The sequence below is a fragment of the Pecten maximus genome, chromosome 7, assembly GCF_902652985.1.
Source record: "Pecten maximus chromosome 7, xPecMax1.1, whole genome shotgun sequence".
In the NCBI taxonomy this organism is placed as follows: domain Eukaryota; kingdom Metazoa; phylum Mollusca; class Bivalvia; order Pectinida; family Pectinidae; genus Pecten; species Pecten maximus.
In genome coordinates this window covers 29,177,958-29,201,429 of record NC_047021.1, presented here as the reverse complement: position 1 = coordinate 29,201,429, position 23,472 = coordinate 29,177,958, and the positions used below count along the sequence as shown (strand labels likewise).

General features: G+C 37.3%; 1 protein-coding gene across 8 annotated transcripts in view; it reads right to left on the bottom strand.

Annotated features, from left to right (window-relative positions):
• The window catches only part of LOC117330492 (dedicator of cytokinesis protein 3-like), a 181,857-nt gene that overhangs the window by 42,587 nt on the left and 115,798 nt on the right, over positions 1–23,472 (bottom strand). For all 8 annotated transcript variants that reach the window (XM_033888798.1, XM_033888802.1, XM_033888799.1 and 5 more), the window contains one exon: positions 1,499–1,597. In XM_033888798.1, the coding sequence (XP_033744689.1) occupies positions 1,499–1,597 (99 nt within the window). The remainder of the gene's footprint in view (positions 1–1,498; positions 1,598–23,472) is intronic.

The following is a 23,472-nucleotide window of genomic DNA, read 5'->3' as shown; positions in this document are numbered from 1 at the left end:
AGTGATAGCCACTGTGCCTAATTCCTCTGATGATGCAAATCTAGGATTTCTTCAATTAAGATATTTTAATTCTAAGGAGATGTGTGATCACAGAGACTGGGTACAAACCACTAAACCTCTGTGAGAAGTAGGATTAATCACAAATAGGAGCGAATTAAATTTTGATAAAACATTTCCTTGTGTGTCTATTGCGTTTGGATATAAAACATTTAAAATAATATAAAGTTGAATAATTTATGAATGCTGACCTAGAAAAGTTTGGATAACATGTTTCTTAAACCATTAAGCTTCTAATGAGATTAAATAGAGTTTAAGTCAGATGTACAGTAATTAAATTAAATTTTGATATTTTGAAAACATATCCTTGTTTTTCTATTGCACTTGATGCTAAAACTTAAAAAAAAAAAATCAAGTTTGTAAATCCTGACATAAGAATATTAATTTCTATCCACATTCACAAGCACTAGTACAAACAACACAATGATATAATCTCTGTCATTACACCACCAATATTATCACTAGTTTATCACATTCTCTCATCAAAGGTTCAAGGACAGCTGCTTCAAGGGCATTCAGTGGAAACCTCAAGATTTTATAACTAACCTAAATCATAGGCAAATTTTCAATAATTTGATCTCAAAAACAGTTCCGAGTAATATTTTTATCAAATACATTATGTGACCCAAAGGCATTAGCATATGTGTTCACAGCTAGGCTGGATATCTAAACCACTGTAACCCTATCTACTAACTGTCAAATGTCACACATCCCTCATCCCAATCACACTCAACTCCCCACTGGGTGTGAATTTATGATATCCTATTTTCTCCTTCATAACAGTTTGTTTTTCTCATTTCCTGGTAAATCTTAAACGTACATGAAATTTGAATGAAAAATAGTTATCCAGGAGGAACTTTTAAGGAGCAGTTTTTTTTCTAGCTCACTTTTGTGTGACAAACATGAAGAGCCAATGTTACACATTCTTGTATGACAATTTGTACTTCAAAACATTTTTTGATGTGTGTGCAGTGACATTACTACTGAATCAGATCAGTGACATGTATAGTTTGCATCTATTTTTTCCAAACTGTGGGAGAAATTTTTGTTTAACAACAAACTCCACAAACAAGGATAAAAACGACTATAACTTGTAAAGGGTCCATTATAGGAATTGTCATTTTTGAGGGGTTGTCTTTTACTTTTTTCATGATAAAATACAGTGATATTAAACTTATAGAGAAATTATGGCCTGTATGTTTCCAGCAAAAAACCTCCTCTTTTGCTTCAAACTTTAGTAACACTGCAAAAATTTCAACTAACGAAACAAAAACAAAAACCAAAAAAAAACAGCATTTCCAGTATACTTCTAAATGTGCTTTCTGAAATGACTTGGGGCAGATAAATTCAAAAATTGATTTAAATCATTACAAGTTGAATCAAATCTTGACAAATTAATTGAAATTTCGAAAAATGATAAGGAAGAAAGTTTGGTCCTTACCTGTAGTCGAGAAGTCGTTCCAGTAGACTGGTGACGGACAGGATAAACTGACTGCCATTTTCCTGGAGTGTTGGGTCCGCTTGCACTTTGTCCAAAAGTCTGGAGAAAAATTTCACCATTTTGTTAACAAATCCTGGGTGTTTTCACTCATATGATATACATACTTAATCATTTTGTACTTCCCTTGAGATGTCAATACTATAATACTATCACCAGGCTTTGATACCGGTATAGAACACCGGAGTGTTGCTGTACATTACACGCGGTATTGTAATCCCTTCATGCGAGTAATAGGCATCATTTTTACAACACAAAACACGAAAGCATAAATTCTATAAATGTACATTATGATGCACTCCAGACCTAGCTTTTCGTGAACTTGTATCGGATTGGTAACATCAAAGTAAACTTTATAAAAGTCTACTCTCCACTACGAGTTTGTGTAGTAAACAAGAACACTGCCAACACGTGAAGTCAGTACCGACAAAATACAGCCACTTCACTTAACTTCACTGCAGCAATCCAAGCAAACTTCATCCATCAGCACGAATTAGAGTAAACTATTTCACAAATAGATTATTGAAAACATAAACCTAATGGTCCAGTAATTTAGTCCACAAATGTACACCACTTCTGTATAAATAGCCGACTTCCGGATAAACAGAACAGAAATGAAATTTTAATATCCACAACACGAATTTCATCAATCCACTGGGAAGACGACCATTTGATAAACTGTGCAGAACCAGAATAGCTACTCATTGGCAGCTATGAATGAGCCCTGGTTGGTGAGAACTGGTTCCCATGTAAACACTCTGTAGGAACAGCTGATGTCGAAACAACAAAGGCCGATTCAGTAGTTCAGTAGCCAAAAATATGAAATTATAAAAAATGACCAGCACCGTGTTCTGGTGAGATCCTGAGATAAGCCTAGTTGTGACTGGCTGACAGACACGTGTTGTCTGTGGAGTAAGTCTCTGAATGGCCAGCCCCCAGAGAGAAGGTGTTGGTGTGGGGTGCCTGTGTTGTCTGTGAAGTAAGTCCCTGAATGACCAGCCCCCAGGGAGAAGGTGTTGGCGTGGGGGTGCCTATTGAAACAGGAACTATAAATGTATACACTATATCACACGCCAAACTGAGCACTCCACTTTTTTCTCTGTCAGCTAGTTTTATTTCACTTTTTACAGCACAGGATTTGTCTAGCAGACTTTTAATCACATCAACTTGGAACTAAAATGAATGTACTGGAAGGTGATCGGCTGATTTCCTGTATGGGCACATTTGTATCTAATTAACTAGATGTAGTGGCATAACGTTCTGGGATGGCTTGGTACCAGAGGGTACCTCTGATATATAGAGTCTGTGTGGGTAGGGCAGTGGTCAGAATTAAATGTCCAAATGTCTGACCACAACTATTTAGAGATGATCCAAGGGGTCAATTCACGTATCAGTGACAGCTTATTATACTACAGAATTACACCCATAGCAATGCTTTATGTATCAATGATCAAAGTCGAACAGCCATGTCTGTTGTCCAAACAAATCACCAACTGGCCAGCTCAGAGGTACTGCAATAGTCCTTCAATGAAGTAGAGTAATTCAATTGCTCATCTTTGTGTCCTGAATTTGTGGTAAATCATCAATATTCTTTATATCCTTATTCTGTAGTCATTCAACCATTCCTTGTAAATTGGATTTATTGCAATTCATTAATCCTCTAAATTCTAGATTTACAGTAATTCATTAATCCACTTTTAAAGTCAAGATTTGCAGTGATTCATTAATTCACAAAATTCCAGAATTGCAATCATTCAATAATTCACTGAAATCTAAATTCATTAAATCGATCATTTAATGGAATATTGATGATTAATTTATGTCATAAACAGTAATCCAGAAGTTTGTTGTTAATTGCATTTGAACCATTAATATTCCTTAAATCCTTTAGTGAGTTCAGTATTCAACCAGAATCCTTCAATGTCGTAAAGAATTTATAACGTTCATTCTCTTAATTTAAAACACAGAGAAACATCTTCACAGGACCATATGCACTGACTAGTCAGACTCCATCCACAAGTGAATATGTCACCAACAACAAACCTACAGAATATCATTACATTTCTACAAAGATGAGTTCCACTTATGACCGTAGGAGAATTAACACTGCGCTCTGACTGCACTGTCACGAATATTACCATGTGAAGATATGCTGCAGAAAATTATTTAACTTTTAACATTTAAAGCTATCAGACAGACTGCCATGGTACATACACAGGGACTTGGCAGGAATATCCAACCCACAGCCCATATTATATTAGTACATATAATATGGACCTTGGGCTGGAAATTTGTACCGAGTCTCTGTGGATACATATACATGTAGCAATTACTCTGTATTGCTGTAACACTGACCAGCACTGATCAATCCACTGCTTTGGTCAATATTGCTTTACATAATCTGAGGTACTGATCTGAGTAACCACACAATTCTCAGAAGATACAACATAGAAGGCAAGACTGCTCAGGACTAATTCAACATTCTTCTAGAACATTGAAAACTACTGGACAGTACTATAATTACACTGAAAAATTGCATAAATTTTCTAATGAAATCAAAATGTGACATTAACTACTGGTTTTCCACTGCTGGAATTTCATCGCAACTTTTCTACTGGAATTTACTTATAATATCTCTGTGCACTAAGTTATGGTTCAGTAAGAAATGGGTATTGAGAAAAACACTGAATTCACACTCCAATACAGAGGAACCAATATTAACCCACCATAAAGTTAAACATCAAACAAACATAACTACTAATAAAACGGACACAATCACCTCTTAGAGTGTACTCATTAACAGTCCTCCCATCACAATAAAACGTACTGGCTACAGAAAGAGAGGCCACTCACACACCAGGATAGGGCTCAATACAGAACTGATAGAAACCTCAACTGTTATAGCTTTCCCATTGATGTCTTTACAAGTCTACAAACAACATTCCAGACACACACACAAACCCTACATTTCTGTAGATTAATAAATGCATCCAATCAACGCTGTTAGGAGCTTTATTTTTTCCATTATGAACAAATGTTAACTTAAAACTCGTGATTTGTGTTGGAGTTGTCTCCCTTTCAATAAATTATTGTGCCTTTTACATGCATCCTTAATTAATCTCATATGAGTTTGTTTTTTTTAATTCAATTTTATTGGTTTGTTATTGTAGAACTCTTTTGAAACAGAGATACATGTCTTGGCAAGGTGACATACCTCCTTAAAGTTTTGAAACCTTTGTACCACAAAATGGTGCAACTTAGTAAATCCTGAAGACAATTTCAGTTTCTATACCATTTAACACTAGAAATATCTATCTTGATTTAGGTGCTGTTGCGAGCTGAGTTCACACCAAAACTTCCCAGACAGTACCTATCAGCTGTTCCACCCTGATGAAATTGGCTAATTGGTTTCTGATAATAGACCTGGCTAGCATTAGAGGGATAGAATGAATCTCAATGTCCACATTATCACCAAGACAGAGAGCATCATGTCCTCACCATTGGCTGTGAGTGTGAGGAATCCATATTAAATCCTTCAACATTGAACTGTACAGCTACAGATCTTCCTGGGATAATCACCTTAAGCCCTGGATGGTCTTACTTTAGACAACTAACTTGATGGCTACTGTAGTTTTATCAGGTTACTTACAAACAGAATCACCAATGATACATATCTGGCTAACTTCACTGACATTTCTTTGACCCCAATATTAGTTACAGTTGAAGAGACATGTTAATTTCTGTGGTTGTTCTATAAACAGCTCAATTAATTGCCTTTGTAACCTTGGACATTCCAACTGCAACACTTCTATGGGCAAGACAATTAAAACACAGTAATTACAAAGTGTATAACTGGGATTCAAATGTCGTGACCTTTATCCTTCTTTGACTCCCCAATATGATACAGATGCTGTGAGAAAGAGGGAGAGAAAGCTGTCATCTAGAGTTCAGAGATGCAGAAGACTCATCTCCTTATACAAATACAGAAATTATACACTGACAGCAAGTTTCAACCTGATAATGATACAGATGCTGAAATATCCATCAGTTGGTTGTCAAGGAAGTAATTCAAGTCAGAGTCATACTCCATCATATGCAATCTGGCCATTACTAGCAGTGGGCTAGTGTTAGTGGCAGTGAGCTAGTGTGTATCCTTCAACATATCAATAACCGGACTGTCAAATACACATTATGGTCAATACACTCATTCAATCTTCACCAAGGAAATCTCATACTGCCCTCTCTAATAACATCGATACCTCACTCAACCTGAACCAATCAAAGCTCTGGTCACTGGACACCAATATCTCATTTTATCATTTAATAATGGGATTTCCAAATTGCTACAAAGCCAAATAACAATAATGAAAAAAAAATCAAATTTTCTCATGAACAATTACAAAGGATACATTTTCTTTGAGGTAATTATTATATTTCATTCCAAAACAACAGGCCTAATGGGCCTGCATTGCCTACCTGGTATTCACTTGTTTGATGATTATCTGCCTTTCATTTAGTCAAAAGAACTTCATTCTAAGCTTTGTAGGTAATAAGAAGAAGGCATTCATATGTTTGAACAATTTCACATCTGTGACATTGAATATATATGGTTCAAGGTCACATATTTTTGCAAAATTTGAGGGGCTCCATCATAGGAACCTACAAGCAAAATATCACGATTTTGGTTAATCAGAAGAAGCCATTTTAAGGAATATGGGAAAAGGTCATTTCTTTTTGCAAACTTTGGTGGGACTTATCCAACAAACTTATTACTCAAACATCCTGACTCCGGGAGTCTTGGATAGTGAGAAGAAGTCATTTAAAGGTTATAAGATATCTGACCCTTGTGACCTTGAATATGGGTCAAGGTGTTTTCCTTTCACAAACTTTGGCATACATGGAGCAAAAACTCAATATGAGCGTCCGCCATCTTGTTTTCAAAAAAGAAAATCCAAGATTGATGAAGAAATTTTCTTTTATATTCAATTCAAACTTTATCAGCACTATTATAATTAAAAGTGTAACTTGATGGCTAAACAAGAACAACATGTCGTAACAAGATACTGTATGATAATGTATGATAGTATCTAATCAAACTGGGTCCAGGCTTGTCCTCCTCAGTTCTAGTGACATTTTATTAAACAGGTCTAAAGTATGGTTTTCATATTGGATGAAAAATAAAGAGATTCCGTTGAAGTGTCAAGGAAATAAATCTGTTCAATAGCTATGTAACTGTTTATTAAAACATTTTAAGAGTATACCAAAAACAGCCAATAAAGAAACTATTTAAAAAAAAAAAAAAAAAAAAAACTTAGAGAAGTTTATTTCAAACAAATCATGAATATCGAAACCGGTCTGTATACAAAATTTTCTTTCATTTTCAAAATCGTCAAATTATTTTGTAGTCATGTCAGCTGGAATAAAGAGCGTACCGTAATGTTTGGTAATGGATCTGTGTTTTTGCTACCGATATAAAACGAACTCCTGGAACATATTGCCCCACAAACTTTGTATACGGGAAGCATTAAATAAGAACTTTTTAAAAATGCTTCTTGGCGATTTTTGCTGTGTAGCGTCTTCCCCTTTCACAGGATGTTCTCATTGAATGTCAAAACACAATCTTGAATTTCTTAATCTTCCTGGCAGAATGTCCGTGGTTAGTCTCACAACAGATGTTAGTCCTTTTAAAATGTCTTTGTAAAGAATTTTCCATCAGCTTAACATGGGGCCCTGAACATGTGTTTTCTCCCAAGCCTTCCTGGTGTATACTATTTAAAGCAGGGACACATCTTCCCCACGTACAGCATCCGAAGAAGGCCCAGGACATATCTTCCTCACGTCTTCAGCATCAGAAACAGGGGACACATCTTTCACTGACTTTTGTCTTAACAGCTCTTCTTTTCATATTATTAGGGAATTTAATTTTTTGGAAAAATAAATAAATAAATACAAAATTGAAGTTTCTGATCTTTTGGTCAGTTTAAGTCATTCAGAAAAGGGTGATGCAAGATTTAAAAAAAAAAAGACATGTTTAACTCTCTGTGTGACCAATTAGAAAGATGAAAAGGCATAGGTCAGAATGGTTCACTTCTATAATCCACTAATTTGACAAATTGCTATGTTATAGCAATTCTAAAATGGCATGAAAATCTCAAAAACTCCAAAATAACTGGATCTGTTCCATATGTTGTGTGGTGATCTTGCGTTCCCTGGAGACTGCCAGCACAGCTAGATTTACTCTCATTAGACCTATGTTATAATTATTCTAATTGATAATTATGGAGAGCTAGTACCCTCAAACACATAATTAGGTAATTCAACACATAAATGGGTAATTAAGCTATTTTACTTCATGTCATACCAGGTATATTTTCATTTAATAATATATTTAATGATTTACAGATGGGAAGGGAGAAGGCATGATCCACTAATGATATCAATATACAGGTTTTGAATAAAGAAGATTTTGAAAAGAAGAAAAAAAAAAAAATCAAAAAAATCAGGACAGACTGGGTTGTTGATTGTTATGAAGTCTTCTGTACACATTGGACTTGATGTCAGATCCATCAAATGACTGGCTGAAGTCCCATGACTTACTGTACACCAAAACACATGTGTCGCTAACCCTATAACGACTTCTCCAGACGACATACGCCCACAATTTGATACATCGTTCACAAACATCTTACTTCAACATTGATCTCTCCGAAAAAAGTTGTGATAATATAATGTCTACCGTCAGAATTTCCATACTTCAGGTCTCTTAGCTTTGTATGATGGATCTTCTAAAATCTGTTATCTAAACTGAAGATAATATGGCACTCACAGCCCACAAAACTTGAAAACTGCTCCTAGTCATCACTAAATTGCAATACTTGATTCTGACAAATACTCTAGACCTGTTACATTGTGGTCATAACAGTCTAACTGTTTGGACCAAAGCTGTTTATTAATTGTTAGTTCAAAATAAGGACGAACCTAATGATCTTACGTATATTCATTTCTAGTGAAAGACTAACTATCAAAGCCTGTGTTGTCATCTGCAATTTTGTCAAGATTTATGCTTGAAATGATGAATTGATAAATGAACAGGCACCAGTACTCAAAAGTCAAATCGGTTACCAGAGACTGCCCCTGTAACGCTTTGTATTGACAAAATAGTACTCATTATGACTATTAGGTTTTAAGTTCTATTCAAACTTTAGGCCATAGGTCCATCAGTAAACAATACTGGAATACACAATAATACACAAGAGAATTAAGATATTCTTATTCCATTATAGTCCCTTAATTTGATTGATAGAAGAATTATCTGGTGGTTCTGGTAGGATTGACTTCCTTTTGTCACATCATTGTGTTATTAATACTACTGACAAGCCTGTACCAAACATAGTGTCTATGTACAGGAGTAATACCATTGCTGAACTAAGCTATATACTAAGCACATCATTTGTCCTCCCAGACACAGCACAGCAATCCCAGAAGGCAGCTAGATGTCAATGTCAGTTGATTGATTTCATAAAAAAAAAAATTGTTTGATCATGTGAAAGCAGACCTAGAGCAGTAACACGTACAGCTATATCAACACCAATACATGTAACGATAGTTCCCCGCAGATACATATGTTAACAGAACTTCCTCATGGATACATGCATCGTCAGTAACCTGCTGCCCAGACGCTCTCGGACAGAGACTATGGGACAATTGGAACACTTTTTGTTGTTTCCCCGAAAATATTTCTTCTAGAATTTTGTCAATCAGAAGACTGCTTTCTTGGGGGTTTGGTGTATATACAGTAATAGCGGCCTCTGTGGATAACCTTTTGAAAGTGAAAGAATTGTTTCAAATTCATAAATTTAAAGTCTTTCAAAAATCTGACATCAAAGCCAATATGAAAATTCATTGACCATTATTGGTCGTGGCCCCAATGATGGTAATCCCAAAATATGGTGGTATGAAAATTTCCCATGGATACAGGTCATGTGATGAAAATTTCCCATGGATACAGGTCATGTAATGAAAATTTCCCATGGATACAGGTCATGTGATGAAAATTTCCCATGGATACAGGTCATGTAATGAAAATTTCCTATGGATACAGGTCATGTGATGAAAATTTCCCATGGATACAAGTCATGTAATGAAAATTTCCCATGGATACAGGTCATGTGATGAAAATTTCCCATGGATACAGGTCATGTAATGAAAATTTCCCATGGATACAGGTCATGTGATGAAAATTTCCCATGGATACAAGTCATGTAATGAAAATTTCCCATGGATACAGGTCATGTGATGAAAATTTCCCATGGATACAGGTCATGTGATGAAAATTTCCCATGGATACAGGTCATGTGATGAAAATTTGCCACCGATACAGGGTCATGTATTTAAATTTTCCCATGGATACAGGGTCATTTAATGAAAATTTCCCATGGATACAGGGTCATTTAATGAAAATTCATCACCGAATCAGTCATGTCACGAAAATTTCCCATGGATACCAGTCATGTAATTTCCCATGGATACCAGTCATGTAATTTCCCATGGATACTAGTCATGTAATTTCCCATGGATACCAGTCATGTAATTTCCCATGGATACCAGTCATGTAATTTCCCATGGATACCAGTCATGTAATTTCCCATGGGTACCAGTCATGTAATTTCCCATGGATACATGCATGGCTTCAACATCCACATTCAGCCACACATAACTAAAGAGATCACTAGTCAATATAATATGCACTTTATCAGCGCTGAACCTCTGATAATTTAATGGTAACATATCAGGTTCATGACATCATTAATCTGTGAATCAAATGAGTCTTGTTGTAATCTCCAATTAAGATCCTGTATGATAATTAATTACTGTTCAAAGGAAACTAGAAAATCTATCACTACAAAAAGGCAGAAACAGCTTTTATCTGTAGACTCATCAATGGCTGTCTCTAAGATAATAGCTATTGGATCAAATAAGTGGAGTGAGAAAATCAATATCCTAAAAGTGTGAAGATGTTGATGAAGACTATTAGAATATTTACAGGTATGGAAGCAAAAAAAAAAGATCTACAACACAAAATAAAACATTTCTAAACAGCTATCACATTATACATAATTTATCTATTTTAATTAAAGATGACAAAATTTCTGAAAGATGAAATATGTTCAGGAAAAAAATTTCTATACAGGTTTGATAAACAACAAAACAGATTTATCAGAAAAAAAAAATCATAATCCAAATTGACCAGCGATCTCTTTAATCATATCACAAATATCTTTAATTAAACTTTTGTCTGTGATAAAGGCAGTAAATCGAGTAGCTCTGTAGCTGTACGAGACAAGAGAGAGATAACTGGATGATCTATCACAGAGACTGTGGGGGACAGTGGCTGTAGAATTTGTAAATTAGAGGAGCTGCTTCCTGCCATTAACCTCCCCCCATCTTCCTGTTGTGTTGGCTCCTCCCATTCAGTTCCTGCTACACAACACCCACCCATCACCATTTCCCCCTAAATCCTATTAGCCCTCCCACGTGAACATGCATGCAGTATTTTTGACAGCTCATATAGTCATCCAAATGACTTTAATAATTACATTAACACTTGCGTGTGAAGATTTCATTGGTCCCAACTTAATGATGATTGGTACCGGAGAAGCCATCAAAACCAGTCAGTTTACTGCCAGAGTCTATTACTAACATCATTATCATATTTACACAAACATTTGGCTTCTGTGCTGGATTCTTGTGAAAAACAAATAGTAAGTGACAGAAGAACCAGTGATAAACCATTGCTATGGTCACCACAGCATTGGGTCAAGGACATAGTAACAAGGTCAGGGTCAAGGGCATAGTAACAAGGTCAGGGTCAAGGGCAGATTAACAAGGTCAGGGTCAAGGGCAGAGTAACAAGGTCAGGGTCAAGGGCAGAGTAACAAGAGACACAGGGAAACAAGGTTCTAGGTCACAGGAACCAGGTCAGGGTCAAGGACACAGTAACAACAGATACAGGGAAACAAGGGTCTAGGTCACAGGAACCAGGTCAGGGTCAAGGACACAGTAACAACAGATACAGGGAAACAAGGGTCTAAGCCACAGGGACCAGGTCAAGGTCAATGAAACAGTAACAACAGATACAGGGAAACAAGGACCTGGGCTATAGATAGGCACAGGGGTGATTGGTCAAGGTCACTCACACAAAATACACAGAAACACCAGGGCCAACGACACAGCAGCCATAGGTACAGCAGTGATTGGTCAAGGTCACTCATCAAGACCAGTAACACAGGAACACCAGGACCAAGGACACAGCAGTCATGGGCACAGGAGTGGTAGGTCAAGGTCGTTCTGACCAGTAATACTGGGACGTCAAAGCAAAGGACATAATATTCATAGGTCAGGGACCAGTGACAAGACATTATGTAAGTTACTGGAACCAGAGGGGCAGAGTAGTCAAGACCACAGCAACTAATGACAGTAAAGTTATCCTGTGGAATATGAAGAGAAACACAAGCACTGTCACACATGGGAGAAGCAATGGTGATATGGTCCAGTGACATCAGAGCTACTACATATATTCCTGGATTACCTAGCCCTATTACCTCCTATCTATCATTTCAGAAACTGGAGTCACCAATTCTGTCTGTAGGGAATTGAAAATGATCAAAGTGTCATCAATCTTCTGAAATACACTGGAAATCAATATATATCCTATACTAAAATGATAAAAAATATTGTTATTATTTGATGTAGTAAGAAATTTTATCTTTTTGTTGTTGACTGTTATTTGGTGTCTTAGGTCACCGAAGATGTATTCAGCAGGGTGTGAAATCCTGTTAGTAGACTGCTGTTGTTTCATGGGGCATGTAAATTAGAAAAGCAATCAAATCAGACTCAATTTCCTGAGAGGCAGACTGACAGGGGTAAACCAATAAACTCTTTTGTCAAAATAATTCACCTTTGAAACAATCATAACTGAGAGTTTGTATGCTATAACTGCTGCTATGTCCATTGCAAAATTATGGCCTCAAATGGTCCTTAAGAAATGACCAACAGCAACAGACGACACCTGTCTGATGAAACTGATCTTCTATAAAATACCAAAGATGCAGAAACTTTTATCATTCAATTATAGAAACCTCTGGTCAACATGGTCACTGTTAACAGCTCTCTCGGGACAATCTGGTCAAGCTGTTCTGGCCTTCCCTTCTGGACAATGAGTGTCCTGCCCAATTCTATTTCCCTATGTCATTATTGAGGTTTGCCATTAAATTTAAATATCTAATTATGTACCTTTTACATCCTGTTCATCCATCTGATAACATTTTCTATACATGCAATTTAAGTGCTTAATCTTTCATAAAAAGCCAATGACTACTGGGTGGACCGCCTACTTGGATGTTTGTATACAAGATGATCCTTATAAAATCATTACCATTTAAAAACCCTGTAATGTACAGATTCTATTTCAGCATCTCAGGACATTGTTGATGTGAATGACAGCTGACAGTTGATTTTTAGTGTATAATTAGGACCTTCGGTATTCCTGGTTGAGATTTTAACTTCCACCTGGAACATTGTGCCATGCAAGGAATTTCATTTTGTCCCCTTTAAGGGGGCGGGGCTAGAGGATGAGAGATTAGTGTTAAGTGATACTGGACAAAGTGCCTTAGTAGGGGTCTACTGGTGTCCCCTTTAGTGGGATAGTAATGACAACAATGATCATTGATTAGGTGAAGATAGTAGCTCCCTTTATGTGTACATCCGGTGATTATACACTAATATACATGTAAATCTACCAATCAACAGGCAACAGGTACAATACAATCTAGAAATGTCTGCAATGTTCTTTTTTCATTGGCAATTTGTCCCATGGACTGGGTCAGTAATAGTCTCCGAGACATCACACTACAGATGTATGTTCCCTTGAATACATGACCTGAGGATGTTCTTGGGATCACAAATAGACTTCTGTCCTCTTGGAAACATGACCTGAAGAATAGGTCAGCGGATGTTCCTGTAGACACAAAACGTAGACTTCTGTTCCCTTGGTAACATGACCTTAAGACTGGGTCAGGGGATGTTCTTTGGTCCTGTGGACACAAAACATAGACTTCTGTTCCCTTGGTAACATGACCTTAAGACTGGGTCAGTGGATGTTCCTGGGTCCTGGGGACACAAAACATAGACTGTTCCCTTGGAAACTTCTGCACCCTTGGTAATGTAACCAGAAGAATTTATCAGAGGATATTCCTGATGACACCAAACAAAGACTTCTGTTCCCTTGGTAACATGATCTGAGGATTGGGGATGTTCCTTGGGCCACCATTCATTGGGTAGATATTTCTGGTTCAAAAGCTTAGCAAGAAAGAGTGGATTCTAACATCCCAAACGTATAGCCTAAAGACAGTAGTAAACTGTTCCAGCTTATCTATCAAATCCATAAGGAGTAGTATTTGGGGGAAAACCTTATGTCTCCCCTTCTCCTATACCAGGCATTGAATGTTTTGAACTCCATTTACCTTTGACCCTGAGGTCAAGGTTGCAATGATCCAGAGAAAGCACTACATTTCATCACAAGGGTGATAGGTATACAGCAACCTTCAATAAAGATACCTTAAACTGTTTAAATGTTATTGCTCGATAAGAACCATTATATATACTGCAAGATTCATCAACATAATCTTCAATGGTTAAGAAATTATGGCCCAATAAAATTGGCACATATCTGACCTTGAGGGTAAGGCTGCAATGATCTGATGACAGAGCAATGCACTTCATCAGATAAAGATATAATACAGCAACATTCATCACAATTTATTTAATTTCTTTTTCAAAGCCTGAACAATCATTGAAAAATTTGGCACTTATTTGACCTTGAAGTAAAGGTCACAGTGACATAAAGGCAATGCACTGCACATTGGCTCCATGTGGTGCAAGCATCCTCCAAGTTTCATCATCATAATCTTGACTTGTTTCAGAATTATGGCCTGGACAAGAAATTATTATTAGAAGAAGAACCAGTACTAATACAATATGTCTGTTCATTCGAAAGGGAGACAGAATAATGTTATCCTCTATATACCTCCATTTATAAATCAAACATCAAATCATTGTACATTAAGGTTAAAATTATTTGGTGATAAATTACATATGTTGATTTTCTTGACCATTCAGATTTCTTACATGAATATGTTATTTTCCAAATCATCACTTGATAAAATATTTTTTAATGTTCATATAACGTGCATATATAAACTGTCGGTCAATCAAACCACAGCACAGTCTCGAGGTTTTCCGATGATGAGATTTCACTGAAACTAAAGTATCTATTACATTTTGGAGATGCACAAAAACCAAAAAAAAAATATTGATTGTTTTTTTTTTTTTTTATGTATGACAGCTTTGGTATCTTCTACTCAAACAAGTGTCTACTAGGTACATAGCATTGCATGTCACAGCCAGGTGTTAATATCAGTGATCTTATCAGGAGTGATCATCTCAGTAAGAAAATACTTTATTTTATTGTGATGCTGATAAAATAATCTCCTAAATGTACTGTCATGCAAGAAATGGGAGCAGTCAATTCATTTTAATTCCCACATAAGATCCGGGATGAGAAGCCGATACCTAAATCGAGTACAATTACGCTTCTGTTCCACACCAAGATTTCTATACAAACAAAGGCAGAGACACATCAAGGAGATAATGTGGGGTTTTTGAGAAAAGTGGAGCTAAATGTCGTGACTATCATGATAAAATAGGTCTGCTGGTTAATGTAAGTGATATATCCAGATGATTTGTAAATAATTCCACAAACAGACATTAAACATACATAAACACTCTTACACTGGTCTTATTGCTTTACTGTAGTCTTAGATTGTATTTAACTCATTGATCTCCACGAACTGTGCATCAGACCAGGGATGCGGAGGCTTAGTGTGGACATAGACCAATGCTGGTCACATGACCAACCAGACCAGGGATGTGGAGGCTTAGTGTGGACAAAGAACCAATGCTGGTCACATGATCACCCACACCAGGGATGTGGAGGCTTAGTGTGGACAAAGAACCAATGCTGGTCACATGACCAACCAGACCAGGGATGTGGAGGCTTAGTGTGGACATAGAACCAATGCTGGTCACATGATCACCCAGACCAGGGATGTGGAGGCCGAGTGAGGACATAGAACCAATGCTGGTCACATGATCACCCAGACCAGGGATGTGGAGGCTTAGTGTGGACATAGAACCAATGCTGGTCACATGATCACCCACACCAGGGATGTGGAGGCTTAGTGTGGACATAGAACCAATGCTTGTCACATGACCAATCAGACCAGGGATGTGGAGGCTTAGTGTGGACATAGAACCAATGCTTGTCACATGATCACCCAGACCAGGGATGTGGAGGCTTAGTGTGGACATAGAACCAATGCTGGTCACATGACCAACCAGACCTGAGATGTGGAGGCTTAGTGAGGTCATAGATCTAATGCTGGTCACATAATCACCCAGACCAGGGATGTGGAGGCTTAGAGGGGATATAGAACCCATACAGAGGGAGGTTTGACTCGCTGGTCACATGATCACCCAGACCTGAGATGTGGAGGCCTAGAGGGGACATAGAATCCACACAGAGGGAGGTTTGACTCGCTGGTCACATGATCACCCAGACCAGGGATGTGGAGGCTTAGTGTGGACATAGAACCAATGCTTGTCACATGATCACCCAGACCAGGGATGTGGAGGCTTAGTGTGGACATAGAACCAATGCTTGTCACATGATCAACCAGACCAGGGATGTGGAGGCTTAGTGTGGACATAGAACCAATGCTTGTCACATGACCAACCAGACCAGGGATGTGGAGGCCTAGAGGGGACATAGAACCAATGCTTGTCACATCATCACTCAGACCAGGGATGTGGAGGCTTAGTGTGGACATAGAACCAATGCTTGTCACATGACCAACCAGACCAGGGATGTGGAGGCCTAGAGGGGACATAGAACCCACACTGAGGGATATTTGACTCGCTGGTCACATGATCACCCAGACCTGGGATGTGGAGGCCTAGAGGGGACATAGAACCCACACTGAGGGATATTTGACTCGCTGGTCACATGATCACCCAGACCAGGGATGTAGAGGCTCAGAGAGGACATGGTCACCAAGAGATCCAGAAGCTTACTGTTGATCACAACATAGAATCTACATCCTGTTGTTACACACAGGCTGGTCCCACAGGTCACATGATAGGGTACACCTAAACCTCTGACCTCTAAATTAGTATCCTTTACTCACAAATTTTAATATGTATTTATGTCATCACTGTCCTAAACATATACAAACAATCAAAAAGTATTATAAATAACATATACATCCAACCAATGGTTGCATGAATTTCCACCATTTATGTCCTAATGTAAAAAAGGAAGGGGGTTAATGAATATGAAGGATGAAGTGGTGTCACCTGTCTACCAGGTAAGGACATGTGACATATAATTATTAAGGGTGGTGGTGGTGAGCAGGCTGTTTGTCCACCAGATAATAGGGTATGGACTGTGTAAACATTGTAATCCATCCCACATTTGTCCACAGCTGACCAAGTAAGGTCACTCATACCTAATCTTATTGCTAAGAATACTTTAGAAATGAGATTTGTTTTGTTTCCTCAATAATCAATGTTATTTTTTTCTTTTAAAATTGTTCTGTCTAAATTACGGTATGCTATTAGGAGATAATTAGAGATTTTTTATCAAGTAAGCAGTGTCACATCTTTAACATATATAAACAGATAAAAACATTTGATTACAAGACCAAACTGTAACAAATTCCAAAATCTAATGTTTACTCCAAAGAAAGATCCAGCAGTATGTGGAATATTTCCTTACAACTTTGTTGCCACAAAACTACAACATTGCTGCATATTTACAAGAATGGAATTAAGAACATGTGCAGTTGCCACATGGCTACTCTATAGAATTGTATAATCTAAACATATTTGACATTCTTTGGAATTTCTGTTAACAAATTGGCTTTACAATGTTAGAGAAAAATAGCATCCCTCAAATCTGTATTTTCTATGTCAAATGATGAAACAGCTGATCTTGTTGTTTTTACCAATAAATCTTAAACATGTGGAGAAAAGTGTAGAGAAGTATTGCGGTGATTTTGGTAGAGAAAGCAATGTTATACATTATATTCATATAGTGAGTTAAACTGCTGGAATCACTACATCTTGTTACCCCACCAAACAGAAAGATCAAACTGAAGGAATACCTGTTTATAGACATCAATGACTGTAACAGATAATATACATCTATCTGTGTGGGGAGAGGGCAGTGCGGGAAGGCCAAACAAGACAATTATCTAAGTATCTATCTGTGTGGGGAGAGGGCAGTGTGGGAAGGCCAAACAAGACAATTATCTAAGTATCTATCTGTGTGGGGAGAGGGCAGTGTGGGAAGGCCAAACAAGACAATTATCTAAGTATTTATCTGTGTGGGGAGAGGGCGGTGTGGGAAGGCCAAACAAGACAATTATCTAAGTATCTATCTGTGTGGGGAGAGGGCAGTGTGGGAAGGCCAAACAAGACAATTATCTAAGTATCTATCTGTGTGGGGAGAGGGCAGTGTGGGAAGGCCAAACAAGACAATTATCTAAGTATCTATCTGTGTGGGGAGAGGGCAGTGTGGGAAGGCCAAACAAGACAATTATCTAAGTATATATCTGTGTGGGGAGAGGGCAGTGTGGGAAGGCCAAACAAGACAATTATCTAAGTATCTATCTGTGTGGGGAGAGGGCAGTGTGGGAAGGCCAAACAAGACAATTATCTAAGTATCTATCTGTGTGGGTAGAGGGCAGTGTGGGAAGGCCAAACAAGACAATTATCTAAGTATCTATCTGTGTGGGGAGAGGGCAGTGTGGGAAGGCCAAACAAGACAATTATCTAAGTATCTATCTGTGTGGGTAGAGGGCAGTGTGGGAAGGCCAAACAAGACAATTATCTAAGTATCTATCTGTGTGGGGAGAGGGCAGTGTGGGAAGGCCAAACAAGACAATTATCTAAGTATCTATCTGTGTGGGGAGAGGGCAGTGTGGGAAGGCCAAACAAGACAATTATCTAAGTATCTATCTGTGTGGGGAGAGGGCAGTGTGGGAAGGCCAAACAAGACAATTATCTAAGTATCTATCTGTGTGGGGAGAGGGCAGTGCAGGAAGGCTAAACAAGACAATTATCTAAGTATCTATCTGTGTGGGGAGAGGGCAGTGTGGGAAGGCCAAACAAGACAATTATTTAAGTATCTATCTGTGTGGGTAGAGGGCAGTGAGGGAAGGCCAAACAAGACAATTATCTAAGTATCTATCTGTGTGGGGAGAGGGCAGTGAGGGAAGGCCAAACAAGACAATTATTTAAGTATCTATCTGTGTGGGGAGAGGGCAGTGTGGGAAGGCCAAACAAGACAATTATCTAAGTATCTATCTGTGCGGGGAGAGGGCAGTGTGGGAAGGCCAAACAAGACAATTATCTAAGTATCTATCTGTGTGGGGAGAGGGCAGTGTGGGAAGGCCAAACAAGACAATTATCTAAGTATCTATCTGTGTGGGGAGAGGGCAGTGTGGGAAGGCCAAACAAGACAATTATCTAAGTATCTATCTGTGTGGGGAGAGGGCGGTGTGGGAAGGCCAAACAAGACAATTATCTAAGTATCTATCTGTGTGGGGAGAGGGCAGTGTGGGAAGGCCAAACAAGACAATTATCTAAGTATCTATCTGTGTGGGGAGATGGCAGTGTGGGAAGGCCAAACAAGACAATTATCTAAGCATCATATCAGGTATTTACTTGCTAATGTTACATTACATCAAACACGTTTACCTTTGAAATTGTTCTAATTTATTACAGGTACCCACTGCTACAATAAGTACTAAATCACAACCTGTGTTTTCATACCTAAGCCTTTATTTTGCTGATAAAAGATTAAAGATAGCTTGAATGATATAGCATTTCATTTTTTATCTAATTCAACCCTCCCTCTCCTATATACCCACATTTGTATGGTCACTAATAAAATCTTAGAACTAGGATTCATGTACCTGGTGCAGTAAATGTTTACAATCTTGGCAATAAAAAGAAATTTGGTGAAATTGTAAACCTTGTTATATTGTCGTTATTTATCTGAAACAAGCATACTGGTTATTGATAAAGCAATACATGGTCCCTACCGGCCCCGCTAAATATAGTAATCTTGACCCTGACCAAAAATACCTGAAACTTGTGAGAGATATTATGGTCCTTTATCATTGTGTGAAGTTTGATAAAAATCCCCCAAGGAATGAATACGCTAGAGCGTTGACAAACTTTGGTGTTACGACCATACTACAAGATGGTCAGAGAAGAAACCTATAGTTGCCCTGATATCACCGGTAGGGGACTAACGAGACTTGTATGAGGTCAGGTGACACAGTAAACCTCCTTATACTGCCAGTGTTCTTATGTCAATTGAGAGCATACACAGTAAACCTCCTTATACTGCCAGTGTTCTTATGTCAATTGAGAGCATGAATACTATCCCCTTTACTCTCAACTTATTAGGAGAGACCACAGGAATCCCCTTCACAGACGACGCGGCCCATAGACTATTCCTGATGAAGCCTGCTTGATCTGTTGTACTAGCTATGCAATGCTATTTGTAATATAGTGACTGCCAATCACTTTGACTGATTCAAGCGGTGGAGGAATTCATTCTTGTTATTTTCCTTACTGCACCTTGATGCATTGATTATCTATTGTCTTTCTTTACTTTTTTTTCTTTTGTCAATTTCTTGTATTCAAACATCTCCTTCCGGAGGAAATAAAGTATGGTGACAATGTCACCATTTGTCAGTAAAACCCTCTTATACTGCCATCATCTGTCCTATAAAAGAGCTGTATTACAAACAATAATTAATATTAAAAAACACCTGTTTTACTGTCACCAGTCATCCTACAATATGACAGCATGAAAAATTGGTCTGTCAATATACATCAGATATATAAGACATTGTCAAGAGAGGAAAAACTGATCATAAAACGAATTTGCAATCACTGAACTGGCAAATGGAATGAGGGGCATTATACACTAAACATATTCTTTAAAATAACTTATACTCACAGCAAATTATAAACATCATTACGGTATACTGATATAATAAATATATATCATTATACTGATATAAGATATATATTTATATAACATTATACTGACATGATATATATTAATATCATTATACTGATATAATATAACCAAATTACTTTAAAGTTTCATCCTATTTCTTTACCTTGAGGTCTGAGACTTGATCCGTTTGAACCTCTTACTCTGGGATTTTCCACAGACTGGACAATACGCCAACTGGACATCCTTTCCATTGACCATCATATCAACATAGGCAAAGTATATCACAGTAGAAAATGATTGGTTTTCACAGAATTCAGTCAGTCAATCAAATTTGAACTGTCATTTTGTGAAAACTTCACTTAAGATTTATCCATGGAGAAATATATATCCAGTTATACAGGTGAGGAATTTTTTTAATTTAAAAAGATCTCCCATGCAGTTCTAAGGTATGTACTGAATGTGCAATAATATCCTGGCGTAACCTTGCCACCGATAACTCCACACAAAACACAATAATATATCCTCTAATGATCTCCCCTCACGCACAACGCACTATCCGTGACACTCAATGAAAAAACATTTTTCCGCACAAAAAGGTCCCTGCTTTGATTGTGAATATAATCTTCTATAGGCTTTCTCCAATTCTATTATCTCCAGGCAACAAGGAAAAAACCGTTGAATATCCTTGCCTTTTTTCAAAATTGTGTCAACAACTCTGATCAGTATTGCTATTAGGACTGTTGGATTAAGTGTTTCTGTATAGAGCTGATGTCCGCTGTAACAGGGGACACAAGTACACCCCTTTAACACTATGTACACAAACACTACCTGTCAAGTCAACCATGAGGGGCCAATCCAGCGCCTGATAATGCTTCCGTAAATAGATAGTGTTTCTCTACCCTCCGGGAATGTTCCTTAGTGTCAACAGATTCAATATCTCTAACAACTTTTTAACACCAACTTATTGAATGTCTGTTTTAGACTGGTGTCACCCGGTTTTTAAAAAAATTCTTTCAATCTCATTTGAAAACCAAGTAATCACTGGAATATCCAAGCTTTTCTCTATTCCAATTAATGCATCAAAATTTTATGTAAAAATTGTATCATTTAAATTTTCCGCATAGAATGTCTATACACAGGCTTCATCACCTTGTCCTTCACGAATAAATTTTCCTCAAGGGAATAAGCTTGAACTTAAAAAATAGCGACACATTTCAAACATATCCTGGATATTAAACCTACTCCTCACTCACCCCTTAACTTAATGACACGGTCACCTCAAATACTGTTCACCAATGACGCCCTCAAATACTGTTCACCAGAGTTTTAAAAGTCCCCCATATTAATAAAGAAAAGCAAAGACAGACAAATTACTAGGCCTACAATGTAACAACCCTCAGGCCGTCGCACACATTTCAACAGCACTGGTCATACATTTAGCCCGGAGTAATTTCTTTAAAAAATCTGATTCTTTAGAAGAAATCTGTGTTAGGATATTGACAGGTAATTAGGAGCGGGGGTTGAGGTGTGTGGTTGGACTGACTGGGGACAAGCTTTATCAGATCTGAGCCAAGGTCAGGCGAGAAAAGGGACCTCAGGCAGTAACAGTTGTCATTCTTTGTTCCTCAAATCTATTATTATCAAACACCAGTTCTTTTGAAAACAATAACAATCAATTATTTTCAAACACCAGTTCTTTTGAAAACAATAACAATCAATTTTCTGAGCATATCAAGTCAATCTGGAAAGGTGATAAACTGCCAAGAATCTAAACATTCTATTTTGTAGTTAATATTTTCATTCATACAAACTTTTTGTACAACTTAACTGTCAAAATATTGAAAGATATTAAGAAAAGTATTAAGATTGAATAAAAATCAATTTGAAAAGTTTTAAATAATTATTACATCAAGCCTTTTAACATGGACATTTTTGGTCTGTATTCTATGAGCTAGCTGTCACTGATGATGGATTTGTGGCTCACAAAATTTACACACTTTGAAAATACAGTAATACACTATTTATATAAAATAACAAGTGTTTAAATATTGTCATTACTTTTAAACTTATATTAATTTAAACATTTTATGAAATCTATTTTGTTGGAACTGAAAAACTTTTTAAAATAACATTACAAGAATCAGTGAGACTTGAAAAAAATACATTTTTAATGTCAAAATATATTACTTCCACCAAAAAGTGAGAGCACAGTATTAGTATTACATGCCTTTTTCCTTTATACAAACAAATTTTATTTGCCAATAAATGTCCATATAAATTCCCACTTCACAGGCCTTCTGGTTACATAGCAACATTTTATTACAGGAAATATTCCAATTAACTCCAGGTATTTAACTTTAGATGATCTTTAAAATTCAAGTCTATTATTTTCTAATTTAAGATCTGAAGAAAACTGGAAATCAAATGACTGGATCTTCCCAGTATATTATTAATTTGAAATAAAAGTCCTATCAGGTCGAGGTCTCTGGTTGTTGGGGACTCCTCACTGTCTGCTACTGTTGACTAGGGGATAGGTGTGTTTGTCAAAGGGGATCAGACAGGGACCTCCAATGTTGTCCCATTGTTATCTCCTCTCCTGATCCCACCCCCACACCTAACACCGGAACACTCCACACATTAGGGTAGGTCTAGTGAACGTGTACATTTCTTTCCTCCTTTTAAATGAAATGTACTGATCAAGAGTCTGTTAGTGGTAGCTTGATAAACTGATCATCTTTATTTCTGAAAGTCATTGAGGACT